At 44.6% G+C, this 22,207-nt stretch overlaps 1 protein-coding gene and 1 non-coding gene across 4 annotated transcripts; both read left to right on the top strand.

Annotated features, from left to right (window-relative positions):
- Positions 1-2,448: 2,448 nt before the first annotated feature.
- Ntaq1 (N-terminal glutamine amidase 1) lies at positions 2,449-22,046 on the top strand. 3 transcript variants are annotated; one of them, XM_021645230.2, is made up of 6 exons: positions 2,449-2,615; positions 12,672-12,771; positions 14,093-14,143; positions 16,638-16,786; positions 17,537-17,661; positions 21,248-22,046. In XM_021645230.2, the coding sequence occupies exons 1-6, from the start codon at positions 2,527-2,529 to the stop codon at positions 21,355-21,357; spliced, it is 624 nt and encodes a 207-aa protein (XP_021500905.1). In that variant the 5' UTR covers positions 2,449-2,526; the 3' UTR covers positions 21,358-22,046. The 3 variants fall into 3 exon arrangements, 2 of the variants coding, with proteins under 2 accessions (XP_021500905.1, XP_021500907.1); XR_009593703.1 differs by lacking the exon at positions 16,638-16,786 and having other exon boundaries at positions 12,672-12,779; positions 21,248-21,261; XM_021645232.2 differs by lacking the exons at positions 17,537-17,661; positions 21,248-22,046 and having other exon boundaries at positions 12,672-12,779; positions 16,638-16,776.
- LOC132656157 (small nucleolar RNA SNORA11) lies at positions 8,388-8,515 on the top strand. Its single transcript, XR_009594084.1, has one exon. It is a non-coding gene; the product is annotated as a small nucleolar RNA SNORA11 (small nucleolar RNA).
- Positions 22,047-22,207: the final 161 nt, after the last annotated feature.

The raw sequence follows: 22,207 nt of genomic DNA, 5'->3' as shown, positions 1-22,207 counted from the left end.
TCTGTATAGCTTTGGCTGTCCTGGAACTCAGGCTGTAAACCAGGCTAGCCTTGAACTCACAGCAATCAGCCAACCTCTGCCTCCCTGAGCGCTGTGATTAAAGGCCTGTGTTACCAAACACCCTGTTGAGGCACTCCTTTAAAATGGCATCATTAGGAAGGAAACAGAGGACTCTTGAAATTTCTGTGGGGGAACTATACTTCAAATAACTGTGTCTTACATGATGATGCTCCAGCATCTACTAAGTGCTTTATATACACAAACTCACTCCTTGTAGCAAACCTATTTAGATAATAGCATTGATAACTTTGTTTTAATGTTAAAACTGAGGCCCAGGGAATAGGGTATGAAGTTATTTGCTCAAGGGCAAGTATCTATTAAGTGGTAGAACCTGCCAGTTATGTTCAAAGTCTAGGCACGGTGATGTGCGCCTTTAACTCTGACACTCAGGAGTTCCAGTAAGAGAGGTAAATCAAGGCCATCCTTGACTACACAGTATGTTCAAGGCCATCGTGGGCTACATGAGACCATGTCTCACCACCACCTTTGCACACATACCATAAAATAATCAGGAGACAATCACAGGTTGGCAGCAGTGGAATAGAAAGTGACTACAAAATAGAGACATACTCTTTATACCGCTAAGGCTGGGGTGGAGCACCAAATTAAGTACAAACTTGAGACTGGTTCCTGTTCGTTGAGGAAGGCTTGGGTCAGCTACGAGAAGGCAGAACAGTTGGCTGGTGTGGCGTGTGTGGGATGATGGGTAGTCACTGGGCAGATTGGCAACCCCTGGACCAGGGTGTGTGGGGGCAGGTTGGGTGGTATGTGCTACAGAGGGGGAGTCTGAGGAGCAACCGGGCTGATTCCCACAGCTTGTGGGGCAAGATGGTTAGTGAGAGAGGAAAGAGATTAGAAGGCCACTGTGTGACCCTGCTGTCCACCCACAACTGTAAGCAGGCTTTCCCAGGCTCTGGCTTCTGTGTCCAGAGGGCTGAAGAAAAGCTAAACCTTCAGGGTCACAGAGGCATCAAATTCTGGGCCTGTGTCTAGAGCTGAGTCCACTGGAGGTTAAGATGATCACACTACTAGCTCTGGTTCCCTCTGGAAACTACAGGGATCCACTTTGCCTTGCCGTATCTCTCCATCCCTCTACTGAGAAAGCTTCACGCTAGCTTTATACTCATCAAGAGAGGTTTAATTACTTCCCCCCCCCACAGAGCCTCTATTGAAGCAAATAGTTAAGCTGAAGCAGTAAATTGGTAACAGACAAAAACACGTTTAGTTTTTTAGGATTTATGGGTTTTGGAAGGCAGCTAGGTTCATAGCACAGCACTTTATGGGGTTTGGGCCTCATGAGGTTGAGAGTCTGTGGGTGGCCTATAACCATTCTTAAGTACTTTAGTTTTTGCAGGGAAGTTCTCTGAGCACTTACATATGTTTACTGCAAACACAGGAAAGTAGGATGTCTAAAGAGATAGTTCTTTATGTCCTTCACTCGCTATGAATAAACACTGTTCTAACAAATTGTTGTCTTTCCTTCTGCAAATAAATATAATTAACACAAAATGCTATCCCGACTCTTTAAAGGATTTTTCCTTTCTTTTTTCTTCTTTCTTTCTTTCTTTCTTTCTTTCTTTCTTTCTTTCTTTCTTTCTCCTCCTCCTCCTCCTCCTCCCCCCCCCTCCTCCTCCTCTTTCTCCTCCTCCTCCTTCTTCTTCTTTAAAGAAAAAGTCTTTTGTAGCCCTGCTTGGTCTGGTCCAGGCTCGCCTTGCACTCAAAGCAGTCCTCCTGTCTCAGTCTCCTGTGTTCAGGGATTATAGGCGCCGGGCACCACACTTGGTTAAAACTTTTGCCATTATTAGATCTATTTGTTTTCTGCATATTCAGATACACACACACATATAGATAGATAGATAGATAGATAGATAGATAGACAAACTAAAATAAAAAATTAAATTACAATATGGTGAGATTTGGGTACAATCCTTCCCTTAGTCTTTCCCTATTTCTATGCTCCTGTTAAGACTTCTAAACCTTCAGCTTTCACGCCTAAGCGTCTATTTTAGAGTCTCTTCTGGTTTCACACAGCTGACAACTCAGCTGCGGTTGAAGGGTTATCCGAAAGCTCAACAACTCAAGCATCGCCCCCCTTCCTTCTGGGGACGACTAGGTCCACACAGCGCAGCGCAAGAACCCCAGTTCGGCTCGGGTGGCGGTGGGTTGGGGGTGGGTGGGCGAGGGAAGCCTCTCAGTGGATCGTCACCCACCATGCAAGACCTGGCAGGAACCAAACAGCGCTTGACATCCTAAGACCCCCTAGCACCCCTACCACCAGCCCCGCCCCAGCCTACTCGGGCCCCATCCACTCTCCCAGACCCCGCCCATCCGGAATCACGCACTCTCCGACACTCCGGGCTCCGCCCTTACGTTGCACTGGATCCCGCCCACCCGGCTCCAGGCTCTTCCACCCGGAAACTGTCCTGCTGGTTCAGGGTCTGATCTCCGCGCTTGCGGCTTCGGGCCATGGAAGGGGACGGCCCCGCCGCCACGGCCCCGCACTACCAGCCGGCCTGCCCAACGCGGGACGCGTGTGTCTACAGCAGCTGCTATTGGTGAGCGAGCTTGGTCCCGGGAATCCGCGCGAATGCGCGCCGCCACAAATGCGCCCTCCTCCCGGTCCTCTCCGGATCGCTGCAAGCCTACACTGCCAGGTTTTGGCGCCGGATTGAGGAGGGTTGGTTTCCTTAGATGAGCCTGGGCCGTGTGGGTGTCTGAGGCGAGGGACGATGGCGCATCTTAGTGCCTGGGGACAAGGAAGGGGGGAGTTGAGCTGGAGACCCTGGGTAACTGCTGAAGTCTGTGTGGTTTGAGTGGAGTGCAGGTCATGTTAATTTTAAAGACAATGGAGACACAGTTTGAGGTAGCCAGAAATCCAGTTGAGGCTACACTTACTGCTACTGTAACCTACTGGCGTGATAACGGTTGCATTTGCACTTTCCTTTGCCTTGTTTTGGGTGCTTTGTGTAAATTAACTCATATACTGTTTGATTGTAGCTTTGAAGATTTCCAAGGCACCAAAGGGTTTTTACTTAAGGCGCCAGGTTGTAAGGCTAGTGCCCTAGTCTGCTTCTGCCCCTCCAACACAGTCCACCTTGGCTTTTTTTTTTTTTTTTTTTTGCCAAACCACCTCACCTTCCTTTTAAAATTTTATTTACATATTTATTTATTACAATTTATTCACTTTGTATCCCCACTGCAGCCCCCCTCCCTCAGTCTCCTCTCAGTCCCGCTACCCCCCCCCCCCCCCCCCGTCGTACACACCCTCTCTCTTCTCCAATACCCTTTTCCTAGTCCTCTAATAGGGGAGGACGTCCTCCCCTTCTATCTGACCCCTAGCTTATCAGATCTCATCAAGGCTGGTTGCATCATCTTCCTCTGTGGCCTGGCAAGGCTACGCCCCCCAAGGGGAGGTGATCTAAGAGCCGGCTACTGAGTTCATGTTAGAGATAGCCCCAGTAACCCTTACAAGGGAACCTACTTGGAAACTGAGCAGCCAATGGACTTCTATTGAACAGGGGGTCTAGGTTCTATCCATGCATGGTCCTTAGTTGGAGTATTGGTCTCTGCAGCTCACCCTGGGCCCAGATATTTTGGCTCTGTTGTTCTCCTTGTAGAGTTCCTTTCCCCTCCAGGTCTTTCTGTCTCTCTCTTCTTTTTCTTGTGTAGGGACTTTTTCCCCATCCTAGGAATAACCTGCAGGTCATCTAAATATACTCCTCCCCACTCCACTTGGTCATTCAGCCAGTGACACTAAGACCTTAACATTTATACAGCCGTGACCACTGCAGCCCAAATGCTGCAACCCTTTAATACTGTTCCTTATATTGTGGTGACCCAATATAAAATTATTATATTATTTTATCCCCAACCATAAAATTATTTCATTGCTATTTTATAACTAATTTTGCTACTGTTATGAATTGTGATGTAAATATCTGATATGTAGGGGCATCTGCTTTGTGACTCCTTGACCCACAGGTTGAGAACTGGTGGTAGAGCAATGCCTTGGAGACAGGCACCAACGGTCATTATTGCCAGTACAAAGCCTGCCGTATAGAATGGTCGTGGTTTGTTCCGGACCACTCAACTAAGCTGTGGAATGAAGTCTGGAGTCTGTGTGATGATTGGAGCCCTTGTTTCTTAGCCATTGCGTTGTGTATCTGCCCTGCCCAGTTACAAAGTCCTGCCAGTTTTTACCTGGAACATCTACTCTGTTTTCCTTCATTTAATTTCTTAGGGATGTGAAATGTATGCTGGACGATTCTATGCTCCGAGGGTATAGCAGGGAGTAAACTTCCTGGCAGGATCTCACGATTCTTATATTTTAGTGGGGTTAAAGCAGTCAACAACAAGTAAACTAAGTTCGGTTCGTGGTGTTTTGATACATTTTAAAATGATGCCAGGCACACAACAGATCTTATATGAAAGAGGTTTTTTGTGGTTTTTTTTTCGGGGGAAGGGGAGTGGAAGAGAGGGCCTGAGTGAGCCATGAAGGCAGAGAGACATAGACAGAGGGACAGAGATGGAGCAGGGGCCACCCCACAGGAAAACCAAAGCAGAGAGAGAGAGAGAGAGAGAGAGAGAGAGAGAGAAGCAGGGGCCCTTTTATTCCAGGCCCCCTGGCGGCTACCGATGATCACATCACAGGTGCCTGAGCAACCTGAGAGTGGGCTAGTGCATCAATAGTTGTGCACTAACTTAAGGACTATGAGAAAAATAGTACAAGAGAGAAGACGGTGACCTATAGTGCTTCACATTTTGGATATTTGAGGAAGGCATTGTTGATAAGGTGACGCCGAACAGAAATCTGAAGGGAAAGCACGGGAGCTTTGTAGATACTAGCAGACGGTCATTTCAGTCAGGGAGCACGGCTGATGCAGTCCTGAGAGGATACACGTCGTGAGTATTTCTGGGAGCAGTGTGTGGGAGGGGGGTGCTGAAAAGGAGTGGCACAGTCTGGTGGAAGATGGTGCTACAAGAGGTAGCACCTCTTCAATGGCTCCTTGAGCTGCAGAGCCCTCCTCTGCCATCCTGGGGACGATTCCAGTTGCTTCCTGACAGCCCATTTGTCTGCTTCTGTGATGGTTAATAGTGTTTATTTGACAGGCTCTGAAATCACTGGGGAGACAAACCTGTGGGTGTGCCTGTGAGGGAGCTTCTAGACTGGGCTAATTGAGATGGAAGATCCCCGCCTCCCAATGTGGGCGGCACTGTTCTGGTTTGTGGACTGACAGACTGACAAGTCTGAGTAAAAATCAGAAAAAGAGCCGAGCACCGATATTGATCTCTCAGCTTCCCTGACTGGGGCTCAGTGTGACCAGCTGCTTCGTGCCTTCCCCACCGCCACACTGTGCTAGAGTAGACCCTTCCTTCCTTATAGTGTTGCCAGCTGGGCAGCGGTGGTTGGTGCATGCCTTTGATACCAGCCCTCAGAGGCAAAGGCCAGACTGGTCTGCAGAGATAATTCCAGAACAGCCAGGGAAACCCTATCTCAAAAAGCCAAAAAGGAAAAAGAAAAAGATGTTGCCATAGCAATGGAGAAAGTAACTAACACTATTCCATCTACAGCTCTTTACACTCTACTGGTTTCATGCTGCTCAAAATGTCAAAACTATTCTAAATTTGGATGTGTTGAAGAATCATCTGAGAGCTTGTAAAACCTGTCTGTCTTAGGGTTCTACCCTAGAGAGTTTGGATTTACAGGTAGTATGGTGGAGGATGATAGGGCTGCTTCTTTAAAAAAAATTTTTAATGTGTCTACATATTTGTCCATACGCTTCATGTGTGACTGGTACCCAAGGAGGCTAGAAGATCCCGAGATTGGATTTAGTGCTAGGTCCTTGGGAAGAGCAGCCAGTACTTTTAACCGCTGAATCATCTCTCCAGACTCCCTTCCCCCTTTCTTTTCTAAAAGACAGGATGTCACTGTCTGTCCAAAAACTTGCTGTGTAATCCAGGCTGGCCTCCAACTCACAGACGTACTCCTACCCCACCTCCTGTGTGCTGGGATTAAAGGCCTGTGCCACCATGCCACGCTTGCTTGATCATATTTTTTTTTGCCGCAGAGCCTATCTCTGGGCATCACAGGTTATCCTGTTAGTTTTTCCAAGGCCTGTGTTCTTCCAACCTCATTTTGAGCCTGCCTTCTCTTCCCTATTGAAGGGTTCTCAGCCTTGGCTCTGTTGGCATTCTGAGTGTCAATTCTGTGTTCCATGAATTTAAGGGTGTATTCCTGTCCAGTATCAGATAAATGCTATTACCAGCTTTCCCCCACGTCCAAGCTGTGACAACCAAATGTATTTCTTAAATTGCTTGTCCTGCTGTGATTGGCATGCCAGTAAGCACGCCTGACTGCGTTTGTTTCTCCAGTTCTTTTAACTTGAAATAAATGCTGCTTCTGCTGTATTCTGGTAGTTGTTATCTTTCCAGTTCTCACTTAACAATAGTGGTAGCTAAGATTTGGGTGGGATTGTGTGGTTTTGCAGGTCCCCCGCCTCCTTTTCCTTCCTTTCCTTGTCCCAGTGCTGAGTATTGAATGGCCCAGGGTCTTTTTTTCTGAGACAGGGTTTCTCTGTATAGCCTTGGGCACCCCTGTAGTCGGCTCCTATCCTCGGTCTTGAGTTTTCCAGCATGCCACTGAGATAAACTCCGCTACCTCACTGCCCCCACTCAGCCCTTTACCTTCCGTTTTGTAAGGGATGCTCCCTTAAATCTGCTTCTTAGAATTCAGCTTATGGGTAACCCCTGCTGCAGTCTCAGCCCTTTTGTTGCTCTGTTAGCCCTTTTGCTAGGGATAAGATCAACTGATATCTTGGAAATACTATTATCACCACTCCCTGTTTTGTTTTTCCATTTAACAGTAAAAATAGGTGCCAGTATCCATGACAGAGGCAGAGTACTTTCTTTTCCTGCTACAGCTCCCAGCATCCCCAAATATAAAGACTCACTCCCAACCCCCTTTAACATCAAAAGTTTCATGAAAAGGTGGGGCTAGAGAGATGACTAAGCAGTTATGAGCACTTCTATTCCCAGCAGCCACATGATGGCTTACCACTGTCTATAATTACAGTTGCAGGAGATCTGATGCCCTCTTCTGGCCTCCTTAGGCTCTGCACACACATACACAGACACATGCAGGCAAAATGCCCCTACACATAAAATAAATTCTTATTTAAAAAAAAAAAAGTTTTACTCGGCATGGTGGCATGTGCCTATAATCCCAGCACTCAGGGAGGCAGAGGCAGGGAGATCTCTGAGTTTGAGGCCAGCCTGGTCCTCAAAGCAAGTCCAGGACAGCCAAGACTACACAGAGAAACCCTGTCTCAAAAAAGTTTCATGAGTTGGGTATGGTGGCTCATGTCTATAACCTTGCAGGCAGAGGCCAGGAGGATAACTTCAAGTTTGAGACTGGCCTTGGTTCCATAGCAGGTTCTAGGCCAGACCCTGTTTCAAATATGAAACAACACACGTTTCATGAGATTGCTCAACTTAAGTATTAGTTGTGTTATGGAAAATAATTGATGGCTGATTTTGGTGGCATATACTTGTAAACCTAGCACTCACGAGGCAGAGGCAGGAGGATCTTTATGAGCGTGAGGCCAGCCTGGTCTATATAGTAAGCTCCAAGCCAACCACAGTTACACAGTGAGACCCTACATAAAAAGCAAAACAAAAACAAGCAAACAAACAAAAACTTAGTTTTGTTTTTTATTTTATTTATTCATTTTGTTTTTTTGAGACAAGGTTTCTCCAGATAGCCCTGGATCCTGAAACTCACTCTGTAGACCAGGGTGGCCTGGAACTCAGATCTTCCTGCATCTCCATCTTAAGTGCTGGGATTAAAGGCGTGTGCCACCACCACCCAGCATGTTTGTTTGTTTATTTATTTATTTATTTATTTTTACCCCATATAACATTCACACAAATTTGAAAAGTAATGGGCAGTGTGTGTTCAAGCCACATCATATATTCAGCCTGCTGATAATGCTTGTGGACTTGAGCTGTGCATTAATTCCAAACCACTTCAGGATGGAGATGTGGCCAAGGTGAAAGGAGAAACTGCTGACCTGTACTGTTACTGTTTCCCCATCTCTCTCAGTTAATGACTCCCTCCTCTGTTTTCTCTATGCATCTTTTATAGCCTTATGAGATAATTGGTGCTTTGGACCTGTGTACTCCTTTCCATCTGTAGGCCATAATTCACTATCTAAGCACTTAGCTATGGTTTGTGTCTCACATGCACTTGAAGATGCCTGTGGTTAAGTCAAAATTCCTGTAGACCAGACCAACATATGTCTTCTCAGAACTTGGATAAAAAAATTTATGGGGTGTGCTCAGAGCAGGGGGCCAGAAGAATGGCTTCTCTGTTTACAACACACCCAAGAAGAATCTGGGGCCATTGTGATGAGGGACACAAGCACGGTTTCCTCTCAGCGAGCAGATCCCCACATGTGTCTCCCCTGTTCCTCCGCATGACTTCCAGACGAAAGCTGTGGGCCAGTACTCAGCGTCGGAGAAAAGGTTCCAGTATTTAGTTGGGCAGACGGCTGTCTCTAGCATAGTTGGTTCATGTGTGGGTAGTCCGTGGGTGGTTAGGAATAAAGACCGAACTGGAATTCTCTCCTCTCACCACATGGGATCCCCAGGAGTGAGTGCTGTCTCCAGCCTTGGATTTGGCCTTTACCATCCGAACTATCTTTCCCTCCCCAAACCTTTCTTAGAAGGGTGGGGGGAGGCTAAAGGTACCTGCTACCAAGTCTGAGGACCTGAGTTCAATCACTGGGACCCACGAGGTAGAAGGAAGGAACTGACTCCTACTTCTGAAAAATTGTTCTCTGACTTTCATACATGTGCTTTGGCATGCATAAGTATGATACACACACACACACACAAATACACAAATACAAGGAGATACACAGAATAAATCAAATGTAATAAAAAGTTTAAAAGTGTGCATTTCTATAATACTTTTAGTTTAGTTTAAATTCATAAATTTCCTGCATACTGTTTCTGTCTTGCTTTATATTCAGGCAGTGAGGTGGGGATGGCTAGAAATTGGTCCTGACACACTGAGTGATATGCTATGAGTAGAATGTCGACTTTGAGCAGAGGGGTGTGTGTGTGTGTGATTCATCACACAGATAGGAACCCAAAGATTGAGCTGTGAAGACAGCTGGGAGTGCTTGGGAAGGAGGCTCAGGTACTGCTCAGTGTGATGCCCTGGGCATTGCTTAGATAGTTCTGACCACTGTGTCAGAAAGCTATTGGCCTGTCGCATAGAGGTTTGTCTGGGACAGAGCATAGGAAGATGAGTTTCTTTTCTTTTCTTTCCTTCCTTCCTTCCTTCCTTCCTTCCTTCCTTCCTTCCTTCCTTCCTTCCTTCCTGTTTGAAACAGGGTTTCTCCTTGTAATAGCCCTGGCTGTCCTAGACTTGCTTTGTAGGTCACGCTGGCCTCAAATTCACAGAGATCCTACTGCCTCTGCCTCCCAAGTGCTGGGATTAAAGGTGTGCACCACCACAACCCATCAGGGACTAGCCCCGGCTATGGCCAGGTTCCACAAAGGAGATAAGTGAAGGAGGAGTGAGTCAGGCACAGAGGTCGGGGGGAATCCTGCATCCTGACCAACTGGCAGTCAAAGTGCTTCTTTATTTATACTGAACTCAGTAGGCAGGGATAGATTCATGTTGTTCCAAAACATAGATCATATCATTTTGTCCTTAGATACTTGTTTTCACTTCCTTTTGGTCATAAGTTTAGTCATCATTGATAAACTGTGACAGAGCAGAGTTATCATTACAGTTTTCCTCATCAATCCCATAACTCAACTTTTAACAGTCTTGTGGTTTCAAGGGCATTAGACGGAACGAAAATCTCCAAGCCAGCCTGGGCAGATTGCCATTTCCCAAGCAGTATATTATCTTTTAATGGTCAGAGTGCTAATTGTCATTAGCCCAAGAAAAACCTTCAGACCAAAGCTGCTGTAGTTATTATTCAGTTTCTGGCATAATATAATGTTTATGTTTTATGTATTTATAGAATTTATTTATATGTCTAATCTTGGTATTCTTTTTTTCTTTGTCATAGGACACCACAATGGTCCTACATGAGCTAACTTTTCTAAGAAAGGGAGGGGGTTCTTAATACTTTATTCTTTAATCATTTATTCATACCATTCTTTGTCCATCATTAGTAGTAAGAGGCTTTTAATGTGATCTGCTGCCAGATCCAACTGAATTTTTTTTCTTGCATTATCTCCTTCCTTCCTTCCTTCCTTCCTTCCTTCCTTCCTTCCTTCCTTCCTTCCTCCCTCCCTCCCTCCCTCCCTCCCTCCCACTTTGTATCCCTCCTAGTCCCACCCACTTTCCCTCTTCTCCCCCTATGCCCCTCCCCTAGTCCACTGCTAGGGTAGTCCTCCTCCTCTTCTATCTGACCCTAGCCTCTCAAGTCTCATCAGGGCTGGCTGCATCATTTATTTATTATGTATACAGTGTTCTGCCCAAATGTATGCCTACAGGCCAGAAGGGGCACCAGATCTCATTATAGGTGGTTGTAAGCCGTCATGTAGTTGCTGGGAATTGAATTTAGGACCTTTGGAAGAGCAGCCAGTGCTCTTAATCCCTGAGTCATCCCTCCAGCCCCTAGCCCACCGAATCTTGTTTACCTTTTTAAGTTTACTTTGTTCTGATTATCTTGTTCCTGAGTAAGTGCAGGGGCAGATGTTCCAAGAGTATCTTGGAGCAACAGCCTCATAAAGAGGTCTTTGGCCTCTTTGAGTCACAGTCTCCAGGGTGCAAGGGAGACCTTCAAGTAGGCCAGATAAAAGCAGAAGAGGATAGCATGCTCAGGACCTTCCTGGGGAAGCTTAGAAGCAGTACTTTTGGAAGACGGCATAAACGATTCATAAAAGTTGCCTTAAATCCAATATTTCAAGTAGTATAAATATCAAAAGCCCCCCAAATGTGCAACACATGGAGGTCAAGACCAAAAGTGAAGGATAGCACAAGGGCGATTGTATCATAAGGCTCAGCTGTGCTGGCTTTACGACTTTTGCTGTTTCTGTTAGCTATGGCTGTGCCAACACCTAAAAGAAAAGCTCTAAGAGAACTTTTAAAATGATTTCTTTACTTATTTTTTAAATTGAAATGTTTTAGATTTACTTTTAATCTTATGTATGTATATGAATATGTACATGTGTGTCAGATCTCCCTGGAGCTGGAGTTAAGGCAGTTGTGAGCTGCAGTGTGGTGCTGAGACTCAAAATAGGTCCTCTGGAAGAGTAGTAGGTACTCTTAACCACTGAGCCATCTCTAGGGCCTCACTATGTGGCCTAGTCTGGCTTTGAACTTGCAGAGATCTGCCTCCTGAGTACTGGTATTAAAGGTGCTGGGCAAGACAGAATTTTCTAAAAGATATATTTTTCCTGAAGGGATTTTTGGGGTACCCTACCCCAGGACCTCCCTCTAGAATTCCTGGACATGTCATAAAACTCTTCCTGCTTGCTTCTAGCTAGGGGCCCTCACCATGACCTGCAAATTTTCTCCACTTAATAGATGAAGAAGAAAAGATGTACAGAGAGGTGTCATGAATAACTGAGTGAGAAGGCAGGACTTGACCCTGCCTGGCCTTCTGATTCTTAATCCAGGTCCCTCTGCTCCCTGGAAGACACTGTGCGGTATCTTAAGTTCTTGTGAACTCTCACTGTGGAGGATTTAGGATTTAGGATTTTAGGATTTATTCTGTCACATTGATGTTGATTGCTTAGAAGCATAATACGTATGTATGTATGTATGTATGTACGTGTGTATGTGTGTGTGTGTGTGTGTGTGTGTGTGTGTGTGTTATGGATGGATGGCTCTGATTATACACTTAAAAAGGCTCTAAGCCATACACGGAGCATGACTATAATCCCAGTATACAGACGGTCATCACAAGTTTGTGGCCTATCTGGTCTATGCAATGAGTACCAGGTCAGCCAAAGGTCTGCACTATAAGACATTGTCTCAAAAAGAAAGGAAGGAAAGAAACGCAATCTGCAAAAGCATGCTGACACATAGTTCATCACCCACAAGTAAGAGACTAAATTCTAACTCAAATCTGATGGAAAACAACAACAACAACAACAAACCCTGTCACATTTCACAGACAAATGGGGAACTAGTGTTAACTGGGATTTATGAAGGGTTGCAGTGTGGTGTGAGAATAAATTTAACACAGGAGAAAAGCAGGTGCTTAGAGAAGCCAGGAAGTGCAAAGCTTCTTGTTAAGTGATTAAGTTGGGATTCCACTGCTGTCTTAGCTTCTGGAATCCTGACAGTGTTTTACTGGCCACAGTCAGTCCTCAGTGCTAGGTGAGCTGTCCTGCAGCCCTCCCCCACACAAAAAAAAAAAAACAAAACACAGACACACACACACACACACACACACACACAACAGGTTGGTTGCCAGCTTGCTGACTTGCTGACCATGCTGAAGCCACCTGTTAGCCAACTGTCAGATGAGGTGGCTAAGGTCCTCCCCAATTACATCCTTATCAATCTTTTATTTAAATTTGAAAGACATAGTGTGCTCACTTGTAATTACGTTGGTTAAACAATTGCTTTATTTCAGTGAAGAAAACATTTGGAAGCTCTGTGAATACATCAAAACCCACAACCAGTATCCCTTGGAAGAATGTTATGCTGTCTTCATATCAAATGAGAAGAAGATGGTAAGTTGGTAAGTGATGACAGAAGGAAAATGAGATTTAGGGTGGCCTCAGAAGCTAGGTGCAGTTGGGATGCTATGCTATTCTAAAATGTGCTTTGTAATAGCAACCTTTTAAACATGAGATTTGGTGCAGAAGAATTCAGTCCCTTACTTGTAGGTGGCAAACTCTGTGATGGCGTTTTCCTCCCTTTCTTGTTGAGATAATGTCTTATAGTATAGACCTTGGCTGACCTGGGACTCCCTGTACACAGCAGACTGCCCACAAACTGTGGTGACCTTCTGAGTACTGTATTATTATGGGCACACTCCATATATAGTTTACAGCTTTTTTAATTGTATAATTAAAGCCATATAACTCAGACTTGAAGTAAAGATTTGTCTCTGAAGTGTGAAGCATTAGAAGTAGCCCTTTGTGTTCTAAAGGGCTTTGGCAGGCATTGTCTCATTTGGGGGTCGTAGACGTTCTTTGACATATAGGCAAGGTTTGGGCCAACTTTCTCCATTTTATTTTATTGACTTCACTTCTGTTATGGAGGCAGGTCTCATGTTACCTGTGCCCTTTAGCCTTACACTCCTTATGTAGCCGAGGCTGGGATTACAGGCAGGCACTGCTGCTGTGACCATTTTTCTCCACTCAGTAGGTAAAGAGGGAACGATGCAGAGAGGTCCCATGAATAACTGAGAGAGAAGGCAGGACTTGACTCTGCCTGCCCTTCTGACTCCTAATCCAGGCCCTGCATCCCAGACAACACTGCTCTACTCTCACTGTGAAGGATACTTAAACTTAGGAGGATTTGGACTTCTTTCCTTCATGTTGATGTTGATTCTTAGAAACATAAATGCTTTTGATGTTTAAATTTAATTTAGTGAATTAATTTATTTTTTTTCTGAGATAGGGTCTCACTATGTAGCCGTGGTAGGCCTGGAACTCACTGTTAGACCAGGCTGGCTTCAGATTCACAGAAAACCACTTGCCTCTGCTTTTGAGTTTGGGATTAAAAATTAGCTTGGCTGAGTTTTTGGTGTGTGGGGGGATTGGTGTTAACATGTATGGTGTTTTACTTACATGTATGTCTGTGTGCACTGTGCCTACAGAGACCAGAAGAAGGGATTGGATATCTTGCAACTGGAGTTACCGTATTTGTTAGCTGCCATGTGGATGCTGGGTACAAATCCTGGGTCCTCTGTGATAGCAGCAAATGCTATAAGCTGCTGAGCCATCTTTCCAGCTCACTTAGGAATAGTCTATTACTCAGCAATGTACTGGGCTGGAGACTCTAGAAGGATTTGAATGGAACTCATGGATGTCCTATATTTTGTAGGTACCTATTTGGAAACAGCAGGCAAGACCTGGGAACGGACCTGTAATCTGGGTAAGATGGCCACCTAAGAGCCTCTGATGAACTGTTCCTTGTGGCTGCTGAGTGATCAGTGTGGTAAAGCAGATTGAAGGGATGCGATAGAAAAGCTATGATAGTTATCAATGAATGGGCCTTTTGAGACTGGATGTTATTCTGTCTGTGGTAGAAGCACGATGGACATATATTTTCCTAACTTTTTGTTTGGGTCCTGTAATGGTTTGTGTATGAAATGTCCCCTACAGGCTACAGTGTTTGAATTCCTGGTCCCTAGCTGGTGATGCTGTTTTGTGAGTTTGTGAAACTTTTTTGAGACCTAAGGCCTAGCTAGTAGAAGTGTGTCCCTGGGAATGGGCCTTGAAGGTTGTACCTGCTTCTAGTTACGACCTGTGTTCTCTTGTTCTTTGCCTCCTGGCCTGTTTTCATGTGAGGAACAATTGCCTCATAATCCTGCTGCCATAACACTTGCTCCCATCATTATACCTTCCCCTGAGGGTTGGTAGACTGTAGTCTCAGAAACCATGAGCCGAAATAAACATTTCCTCACATTGTTTCTGTCAGGCCTGTGGTGCTAGAGGTGTTGACTAGTACAGAACTAGTACTGTGCTAGGGAATCTGAGCCATCTCTCCAGCCCAGTGCTCTCTTTTTTAAAGATTTAATTTATTATTTGTCTTTGCATGTGTGTTTGCAGCAGGTATATGCAGAGGTGAGAACACACCTGCTTTGTTGAGGCAGAGTCTTTTTGGTTTGTTTCTGCTTTTTTTCAAAAAGAAAAATAAAGGTTTGTGTGTGTGTGTGTGTGTCTTTCTGTCTGTTTTGTTTCTGCTGCTGTGGTACAAGCTCTAGGCTCCCTGGCATGTGAGCTTTCAGGCCTGTTTGCACCTCCCATCTCACTGCAGGAGTCCTGGGATTACAGATGTTCAACGCTACATCCATAGGCTGTCTTGAGTTGGTTCCCAGAGTTGAAGTTGAGTTGTCAAGTTGAAGTTGTGCCTAGTTTCTTTTCCTGATAAGTCATCCTTGGCTCAAGATTTAGTATTTTTAACTAAAATACTAGGTAAATGTGACTAGCAATTGAAAAACAGGGCTGTTGTGGTGGAGGGGAATGTAAAACTCCTCAGGCCAGGGGATGGAGTGGAGCTGTTAGCTCTTAGCTCATCTGGAGGGACGGAATGCACTTAATACATTGCGTTTCTGCTTTCTGTAGTTGGAACTGGAGCTGAAGGGAGCATTCAGTAGACACTGTTTGTGTTGATGATCTTTCCCATCTCATAGGGAAAAGAAAGGATTAGCATGTTGAGTAAATGGTGATGTGCTGTAAGAAAGTCAGGTGCTGTTAGCGTGACTTTAGACCGAACAGTTATTTTGGTGCATTGTCTCCACAAGAACACTTTTTCCTATGTTTGAAGAACCAGCGTATGTTATATGTCCTTTAAGAATCCTGCATCCTCCTAGTCATCAGCTGGTGCTGGCAGTGTGGTGTCTGGGAGTGAGAGTAACAGGTCCATTCTGTAACAAGGCAGGGCCGTGGGAGCTGCCTTTATCCTTCTCCCTTATTGGCTGTTTTGTTTTTGCTTTTTTAGTTTAATTTTTTTTATTAGAAAAAAATAATAAAAATTGGAAATTAGTGTCCTTCTTTGGAATGACCTCAGGGAGACCCCACTGTTAGTAGTTTGGAGGGTCTCCCACTGTAGCTAACACATGACATGAATCACCGTAGAGGGAAGGTTTACTTTGTGTTCAGTTTCTGGCTTCATCCATGATCGCTTGGCTCTGCATTTGTGCCTGTCGTGAGGCAGGGGCACATGGTGGAACGGAGCTGTTTGTCTTACAGCCAAGGAGAGAGGAGGAAGGGACTGGGCTCCCAGTATCTCCTTCAAGGATAAACCCCCAGCAACCAGAAAACTTCTGACAAGACTTCACTGTATTTGTTTTTAAGATCTCAGTATGTAGTTCTGGCTGGCCTGAAACTCTATATGTACATCAGGCTGGCCCTGGACTCACAGAAACCCACCTGCCTTTGCCTCTGTGCTGGGATTAAAATGCACATCCCATCTTGAAGCCTCCACTACCTTCCTAGTGCCACGCTGATAATTAAGCCTTTAACATGTTGGTTTTTGGGGACATTGAAAGTCCAGAGTGTAGGAGATAGCTTTGTAGACTTCTGCCTCTGTGTGTATGAATGAGTATATGCTTCTGAGTGCACATGTGTGCCTTTACATGATCAAACTTTAAAATGTAATACAAAATACACCTGCGTCATGTAATCAGATATTCTGTTCAGCTACAGAAAATGGGCTATCACCTAACAGTGGTTCAAACACTGTCAATGTTTAGGTGTTTTCCAGCCTTCAGTGTTGCAGCGTGTGTGTCTTACTATCATTTTGTTTTGCATTACAAGGAGGGTGGTGTGAGCCCAATAGCACCAGTGCTTGTGCACTGGTCCTGTACTGTTGGAACTGACTGTCCCACACCAGCTGGGTTAACCTCAGTGATTGTTATTCCTAGGATTATCATGTCGTTCTGCTTCATGTGTCATGTGAAGGACAGAGCTTCATTTATGATCTTGATGCTCTCTTGCCATTTCCCTGCCCTTTCGACATTTACGTAGAAGATGCCCTTAAGTCTGATGATGACATTCATCCACAGTTTAGGAGGTGAGGAAATTCAGTACCCGGTTACTGATTTTCTGAAGTAAGGATTGGTGATTACGAAGAAATCTTCTCTACCCCCTTTTCCTCTCCCTTTCTCTCCTTTTCTCAGTCTTTTCTTTTGTTCTCTCCTCTTTTCTCTTCTTCCTGTTTTGTCTGCATCCTCCCACTTCTGCATTATTGGTGTGCTTTTTATATAAGACCTTAAGAGCACCTTAAAGCTTTAAAGGCTCATCATACAAAAGGTTGGTGGCGTTATAAACATTAGCTTAATGAGGGCCAGCCAAGCCTGAGGACCTGAATTCCATTCCTAGGAGCCATGTGGTGGAAAGAGAGAATTACCTCCAAACACACACACACACAAATTCACACTCAAATAAGTTCTAAGAAGTGAGTGTGATGAGATTCCCAACATTATCTTTCAGATGTATTGAGAATTTTTCTCGTTTGCTGGAGTATGGCTAGAGAATGCTAATGCTGTCAAAATCAAGAAAGTCTCAACGCCACAACAAAATTTCTACCCCTTTCCCCTGATGTACAATTGATTAAATAAAAGTAGATTTACTTCCTGTGCTTTCATAGCTTTGTGTTTCAATCATTTCCTTTGGCTCATTTAATAGGTAATCAGCCACGTACACGTGTGTGCATTAGTATCAGTGTAAAAGCTCACGAGTAGTCTTGTGTGTGTCATAGATGTGAGTTAAGAGTGCTGGCTGTGATGCCTCCCTGATAGAAGTCATGTTGATTTATCTGCAGGAAATTTAGAGTGGTTCGTGCTGATTGCTACTTGAAGAACTTTGCCTCTGACCGGTCTCACATGAAAGATTCCAGTGGGAACTGGAGAGAGCCTCCTCCGGAGTACCCCTGCATTGAAACTGGAGGTGAGCCATGGATGTCTTCCATTTGTTTGTTTTGTTTTGGGTTTTTTAGGATAGGGTTTCTCTGTGTAGCCTCCTAGACTTACTCTGTAGACCTGGCTCTCCTCAAATTCCCAGAGATCCACCTGCCTCTGCCTCCCAAGTGCTGGGACTAAAGGCTTGCTGTGCCACCACTGCCAGGCTTCCCTTAGTCAGCTTTTGGATCAGCTCCCTGAGTTGTGAGGATAAGTGAGAGCAAGCACTCGGCCAGAATAAGTGCTGGGGAACAGAAGCCATGACAGCCAACTGCTCCATTACTGGATGCGTTTGCAGGGATTCTGGCATCACCCCTTGTCACATAACAGCGGTATCAGGAGCACATCACCATGGCGGGGCTTCCTGCTCTGGGAAAAGAAACCCCAGTGCATCCTTCTGATTTGTGAAGGGTCATTTTAGTAACCCTGTAATAAAAGCTGCCTTAAGAGGGTTGTACTACAGCACTCACCTCCTAGGCAGCAGTCCAGCTGAGAGTGCCTTGAGAGTAAAGAATATAGCAGGCTGTCACCTTTAACCATTGCTCGGCATTCGTATGCTTTTGGAACATTGTCTGTGATTGTAAGCCACTCACAAAATTCCAGTTAGGGGTGAGGTCACCCCATCACGTGGCTAATGCACTCTAGGCTGTGCAGGATTCTGCAGAAACAGGGCAGGTGTGTCACTAGCTCGGAAGAAAGCAAAAAATATCTGGCACATTTGAAGGGGGTAAGGGTTCTGACTGAGTTTTGAGTTTCTAGGTGAGGCTTTGAAATCAAAGAAATGACAGCAGCAACAACAAAACTGTGTGGTTGCTTGTTCATAGCTCATCTACCTCCCTAGTTTCACACTAGAACCATGAAAGCTGTGTTAGAGGAGGCTTACCTCGACGTCTCATGTGACTGGCTACGCAGGGCCGAGCCTGGGCACCGAGTGCCTTTGGCAGGGACTGTGTGGATGTGGATTCTTATAGCCTAGTACATGGTAGGTAATTTGCAGGCATGACCTTATCAGGACCAGGTGCTTTTTGGGTCAGTTGTTTGGCTTTGACGGCAGCTCATTAGGCGCCACTACCCATTTTTAGCTCGGTTTTAGTTAGTTTCTGTACAATAAAGGAAATTTATAATGTGAGCTGGGGAGATGGTTTGCTGAGTCAAGTGCCTGCCAAACAAGCATGGGGACCTGCGTTTGGATCTTCTCCCCGCAAGACAGAGTTTGTCTGTAGTTCCGGCTGTCCTGGAACTCAATCTCTATAGACCAGGCTGACCTGGAGTGCAGATCTCCTCCTACCTCTGCCTCCTAAGCGCTGGGATCAGAGTTGTGTGCCAACACCTGGCTGAGTTTGGCTCTTCAGCACCCAGCAGAAGCCAGCGGTGGTGTGCATGTTTTATCCTAGCACTGCAGGGGTGGATCCCTGGAGTGGCCTGCGTGGGCCACTGAAGTCCAGGTTCAATGAGAAACCTTCTCCTAATAAGGGGGAGAGCTACCAAGGAAGACACCTGATGTTGACCTCTGGCTTCTGGTGTGTGAATTTATATGATACACACCTTCCCACACACATACACGTACAAACAGACCTGCAGTGCCTATTAAGAATATTTTTTTGTCTGGGTGTGGTGGCACACATCTTTAATCCCAGCACTCCTGAGGCAGAGGCAGGTGGATCTCTGTGAGTGCAAGGTCAGCCTGGTCTACAAAGCGAGTTCCAGGACAGTGAGGGTTCCACAGAGAAACCCTGTCTTGAAAAATAAGAATTTGGGAGGAGTTGAAGAGAAAGGATCTGGTAAAAATACCTCATATGAAACTTCCAAAGAATAAATAAAAACATTTTTAAAGTACTTTTATTTTAAAATTTTTATTTATTCTAAAATTTTAGGTATTTTTAGTTTTTTAAATTAAAATATAATTATACTGTTTCTCCTTTGCCTTTTATTTTTTAAATTTTATTTTTAGATTTATTTACTGTATATCTGTTTTGCTTGTATGTATGTGTACCACATGGTGCCTGAGGAGATCAAATGAGGGCTCTTGAAGTTGGAGTTGTGAGCCACTTTCTGGGTGCTGGGACTCAAACCTGGGTCTTCTGCAAGAACAAGTACTTGTAATGGCTCCCTTTTGTGTGTGTGTTTTTTTAAAGATTTGTTTATATATCTATCTTATCTAGATATTTATTTATTTATAAGAGGCATCAGATCCCTATATAGATGGTTATGAACCACCATGTGGTTGCTGGGACTTGAACTCAGGACCTCTGGAAGAGCAGACAGTACGTTTAACCTCATTTTAGACAGGATCTCAGGTGGTGGCACACGCCTTTAATCTCAGCACTTGGGAGATAGAGGCAGGCAGATCTTTGAGTTTGAGGCCAGCCTGGGCTACAGAGTGAGTTCTAGGATAGCCAGAGCTACACAGAGAGACCCTGTCTCAGACAAAACAAAACAAAACAAACAAAAAAAAAAATGGACTCATTAGACAGGATCTCACTATGTGTTCCTGGGTGACCTGGAATTTACCTTTGTAGACCAGGCTAGTCTTAAACTCATAGAATTCTGCCTTCCTCTTTCTTTCCAGTGTGCCGCCATACCTGGCTTTTTAAAAAATAAAGAAAAAAATTGTTTAATTATGCATGCACCCTTTATACAACCTCTCATTTTATAAAATAATTTTAGGCTTCTAGAAAATTTGCTAACCAGGATAGAGTTCTTACGTTATCTTCCCTCAGATTCCCTTTTTAAAAAATGTATATTTATTTTCATTTTTTAATGCATATGGGAGTTTGTCTGCATTATGTAGGTATACTGTGTGTGTCCAGTGCCCAGTAAGAAGAGGGCATCAGAGCTCCTGGAATTACAGATGGTTGTGAGCCACAATGTGGGTATTGGGAATTGAGGTCCTCTGGAAGAGCAACCAGTGTTCTTAACTGCTGAGCCATCATGCCACTTCCTTGGTGTTAACCATAGCATAATCACAGAAAGAGGAAGAAGAGAGCGATGTAAAAATACTGCTATGTTATATAAAAATATTAATGATAATACCATGAAGTTTTTTAGGTTTCTCTTTTATTTCCTATTTATGGTGCAGAATCTAACTCAGGGGTATGACATTTAGTTGTCATGTCTTTTGTTGTTTTGTTTTTTTTTTTTTGAGACGGGGTTTCTTTGTGTAGTTTTGGCTGTTCTGGCCTCCATTTGTAGATCAGGATGGCCGTGAACTCACAGAAACCTGGCTGCCTCTGCCTCCCAGAGTGCGGGGGTTACGGGCGTGTACTACCACTCCCAGCTGTCATGTCTTTTTCATTTCCCCCCAGTCCGTGACAGCTTTCTTTCTTTCTCTGTTCTTGTACAACCTTTATATTGTAAAGACTTCTGGCCATCACTCGCTAGAACTTCTCTCCATAGGCTGATGTGATACTATGTCTTGAAGAGAAGGCTTTGTGTTTGAGGCAAGAGCATAGCAGAAGTGATGTTGAACTCCTGTTCATTTGAACGGGTTCCTCACCTCTTAGGTTTCTGGGTTCTTCTGTTGCTGCTGACTTGAAATTTGTTTCAGCAGACATTTCTTTCCTCTTCTTTTCTAGACTCCAAAATGAACCTGAACGACTTCATCAGCATGGACCCTGAAGTAGGATGGGGAACTGTCTACACAATGTCTGAGTTTGTGCATCGGTTCAGCAGTAAAAACTACTGAGCCTCATGCTAGTTCTTGTGGAACTAGAGAAGCTCTAGGATATGAATAAGCCATCCTTCCATTTAGTAGACCAGCCTGGCACAGGCGGCTTAGAGGTATATTTTAATCATTAAATGTGATGGGAAACATTAATGAAAACAAAAATGAATGAGTGGCCCCCCCACCCCAGTTTTCTTTTTTTTTTTTTTTTAAGCTTGGGATCTACCCCAGAGTACTATCTCCAATCCTAAATCAGTTAGTCACCAGCCTCAGACATAGACACACAGCAAAATAAAAGCTTTCCTGTTGCTATGCCACACGTGGTACGTGGTTGCTAAGATAGTCCCATGGCTTACTGGCTGAGACATGCGATGACCTAGGCCAGCAATTGCTTTTGTTTAACCAGAAGTGTGGACTTCAAGCCAGCTCCTTTTGTCTACTCTCTCTCCTTCCTGTCTGGCTATACTCTAAACTCCTTGAGCACAGGGTTGTGGCCTGTGGCTCTAAGAATCTGTTGCCCGTTAGAGGTATCTGTAAAACGTTTCTAGAGACAGCTCTGCTGCTTGGAAAGGGACACTGTTGTGAGCTGAATCAGCTATCAGTATTAGTCTTTTTGGACTACAGTATTTAAAAAAGTTGCAGATATCTTCTGTGAGTGTTGTTTGGCCTGTTTATATACATAGTTTTAAATAAAACTGACTCAAAATTAATTTTGTTTGAGAAGAATTTGTGGCTTTCTTTTTTCGGCGGTGGAACTGGGTGGTGTTGATGATTGAATGTAGGACCACATTGAATATGTGGCAAGTACTGTGCCACTGAGATACACTCATGTCACCATTTTTGTATATATGTCCTTATGTATGTGTGTGTG

Source organism: Meriones unguiculatus, chromosome 8 (genome assembly GCF_030254825.1).
Source record: "Meriones unguiculatus strain TT.TT164.6M chromosome 8, Bangor_MerUng_6.1, whole genome shotgun sequence".
NCBI classification, from domain to species: domain Eukaryota; kingdom Metazoa; phylum Chordata; class Mammalia; order Rodentia; family Muridae; genus Meriones; species Meriones unguiculatus.
This window is presented reverse-complemented; position numbering and strand designations above follow the sequence as displayed.

What these genes read in the sequence shown, in the direction of transcription:
- Ntaq1 (XM_021645230.2), top strand. Translation starts at nt 2,527, where the DNA reads ATGGAAGGGGACGGCCCCGCCGCCACGGCCCCGCACTACCAGCCGGCC. An exon ending in TATCAAATGAGAAGAAGATG is followed by an intron (nt 12,772 to 14,092) that starts GTAAGTTGGTAA and finishes TATATTTTGTAG; the next exon opens with GTACCTATTTGGAAACAGCA. An exon ending in ATTCATCCACAGTTTAGGAG is followed by an intron (nt 16,787 to 17,536) that starts GTGAGGAAATTC and finishes ATTTATCTGCAG; the next exon opens with GAAATTTAGAGTGGTTCGTG.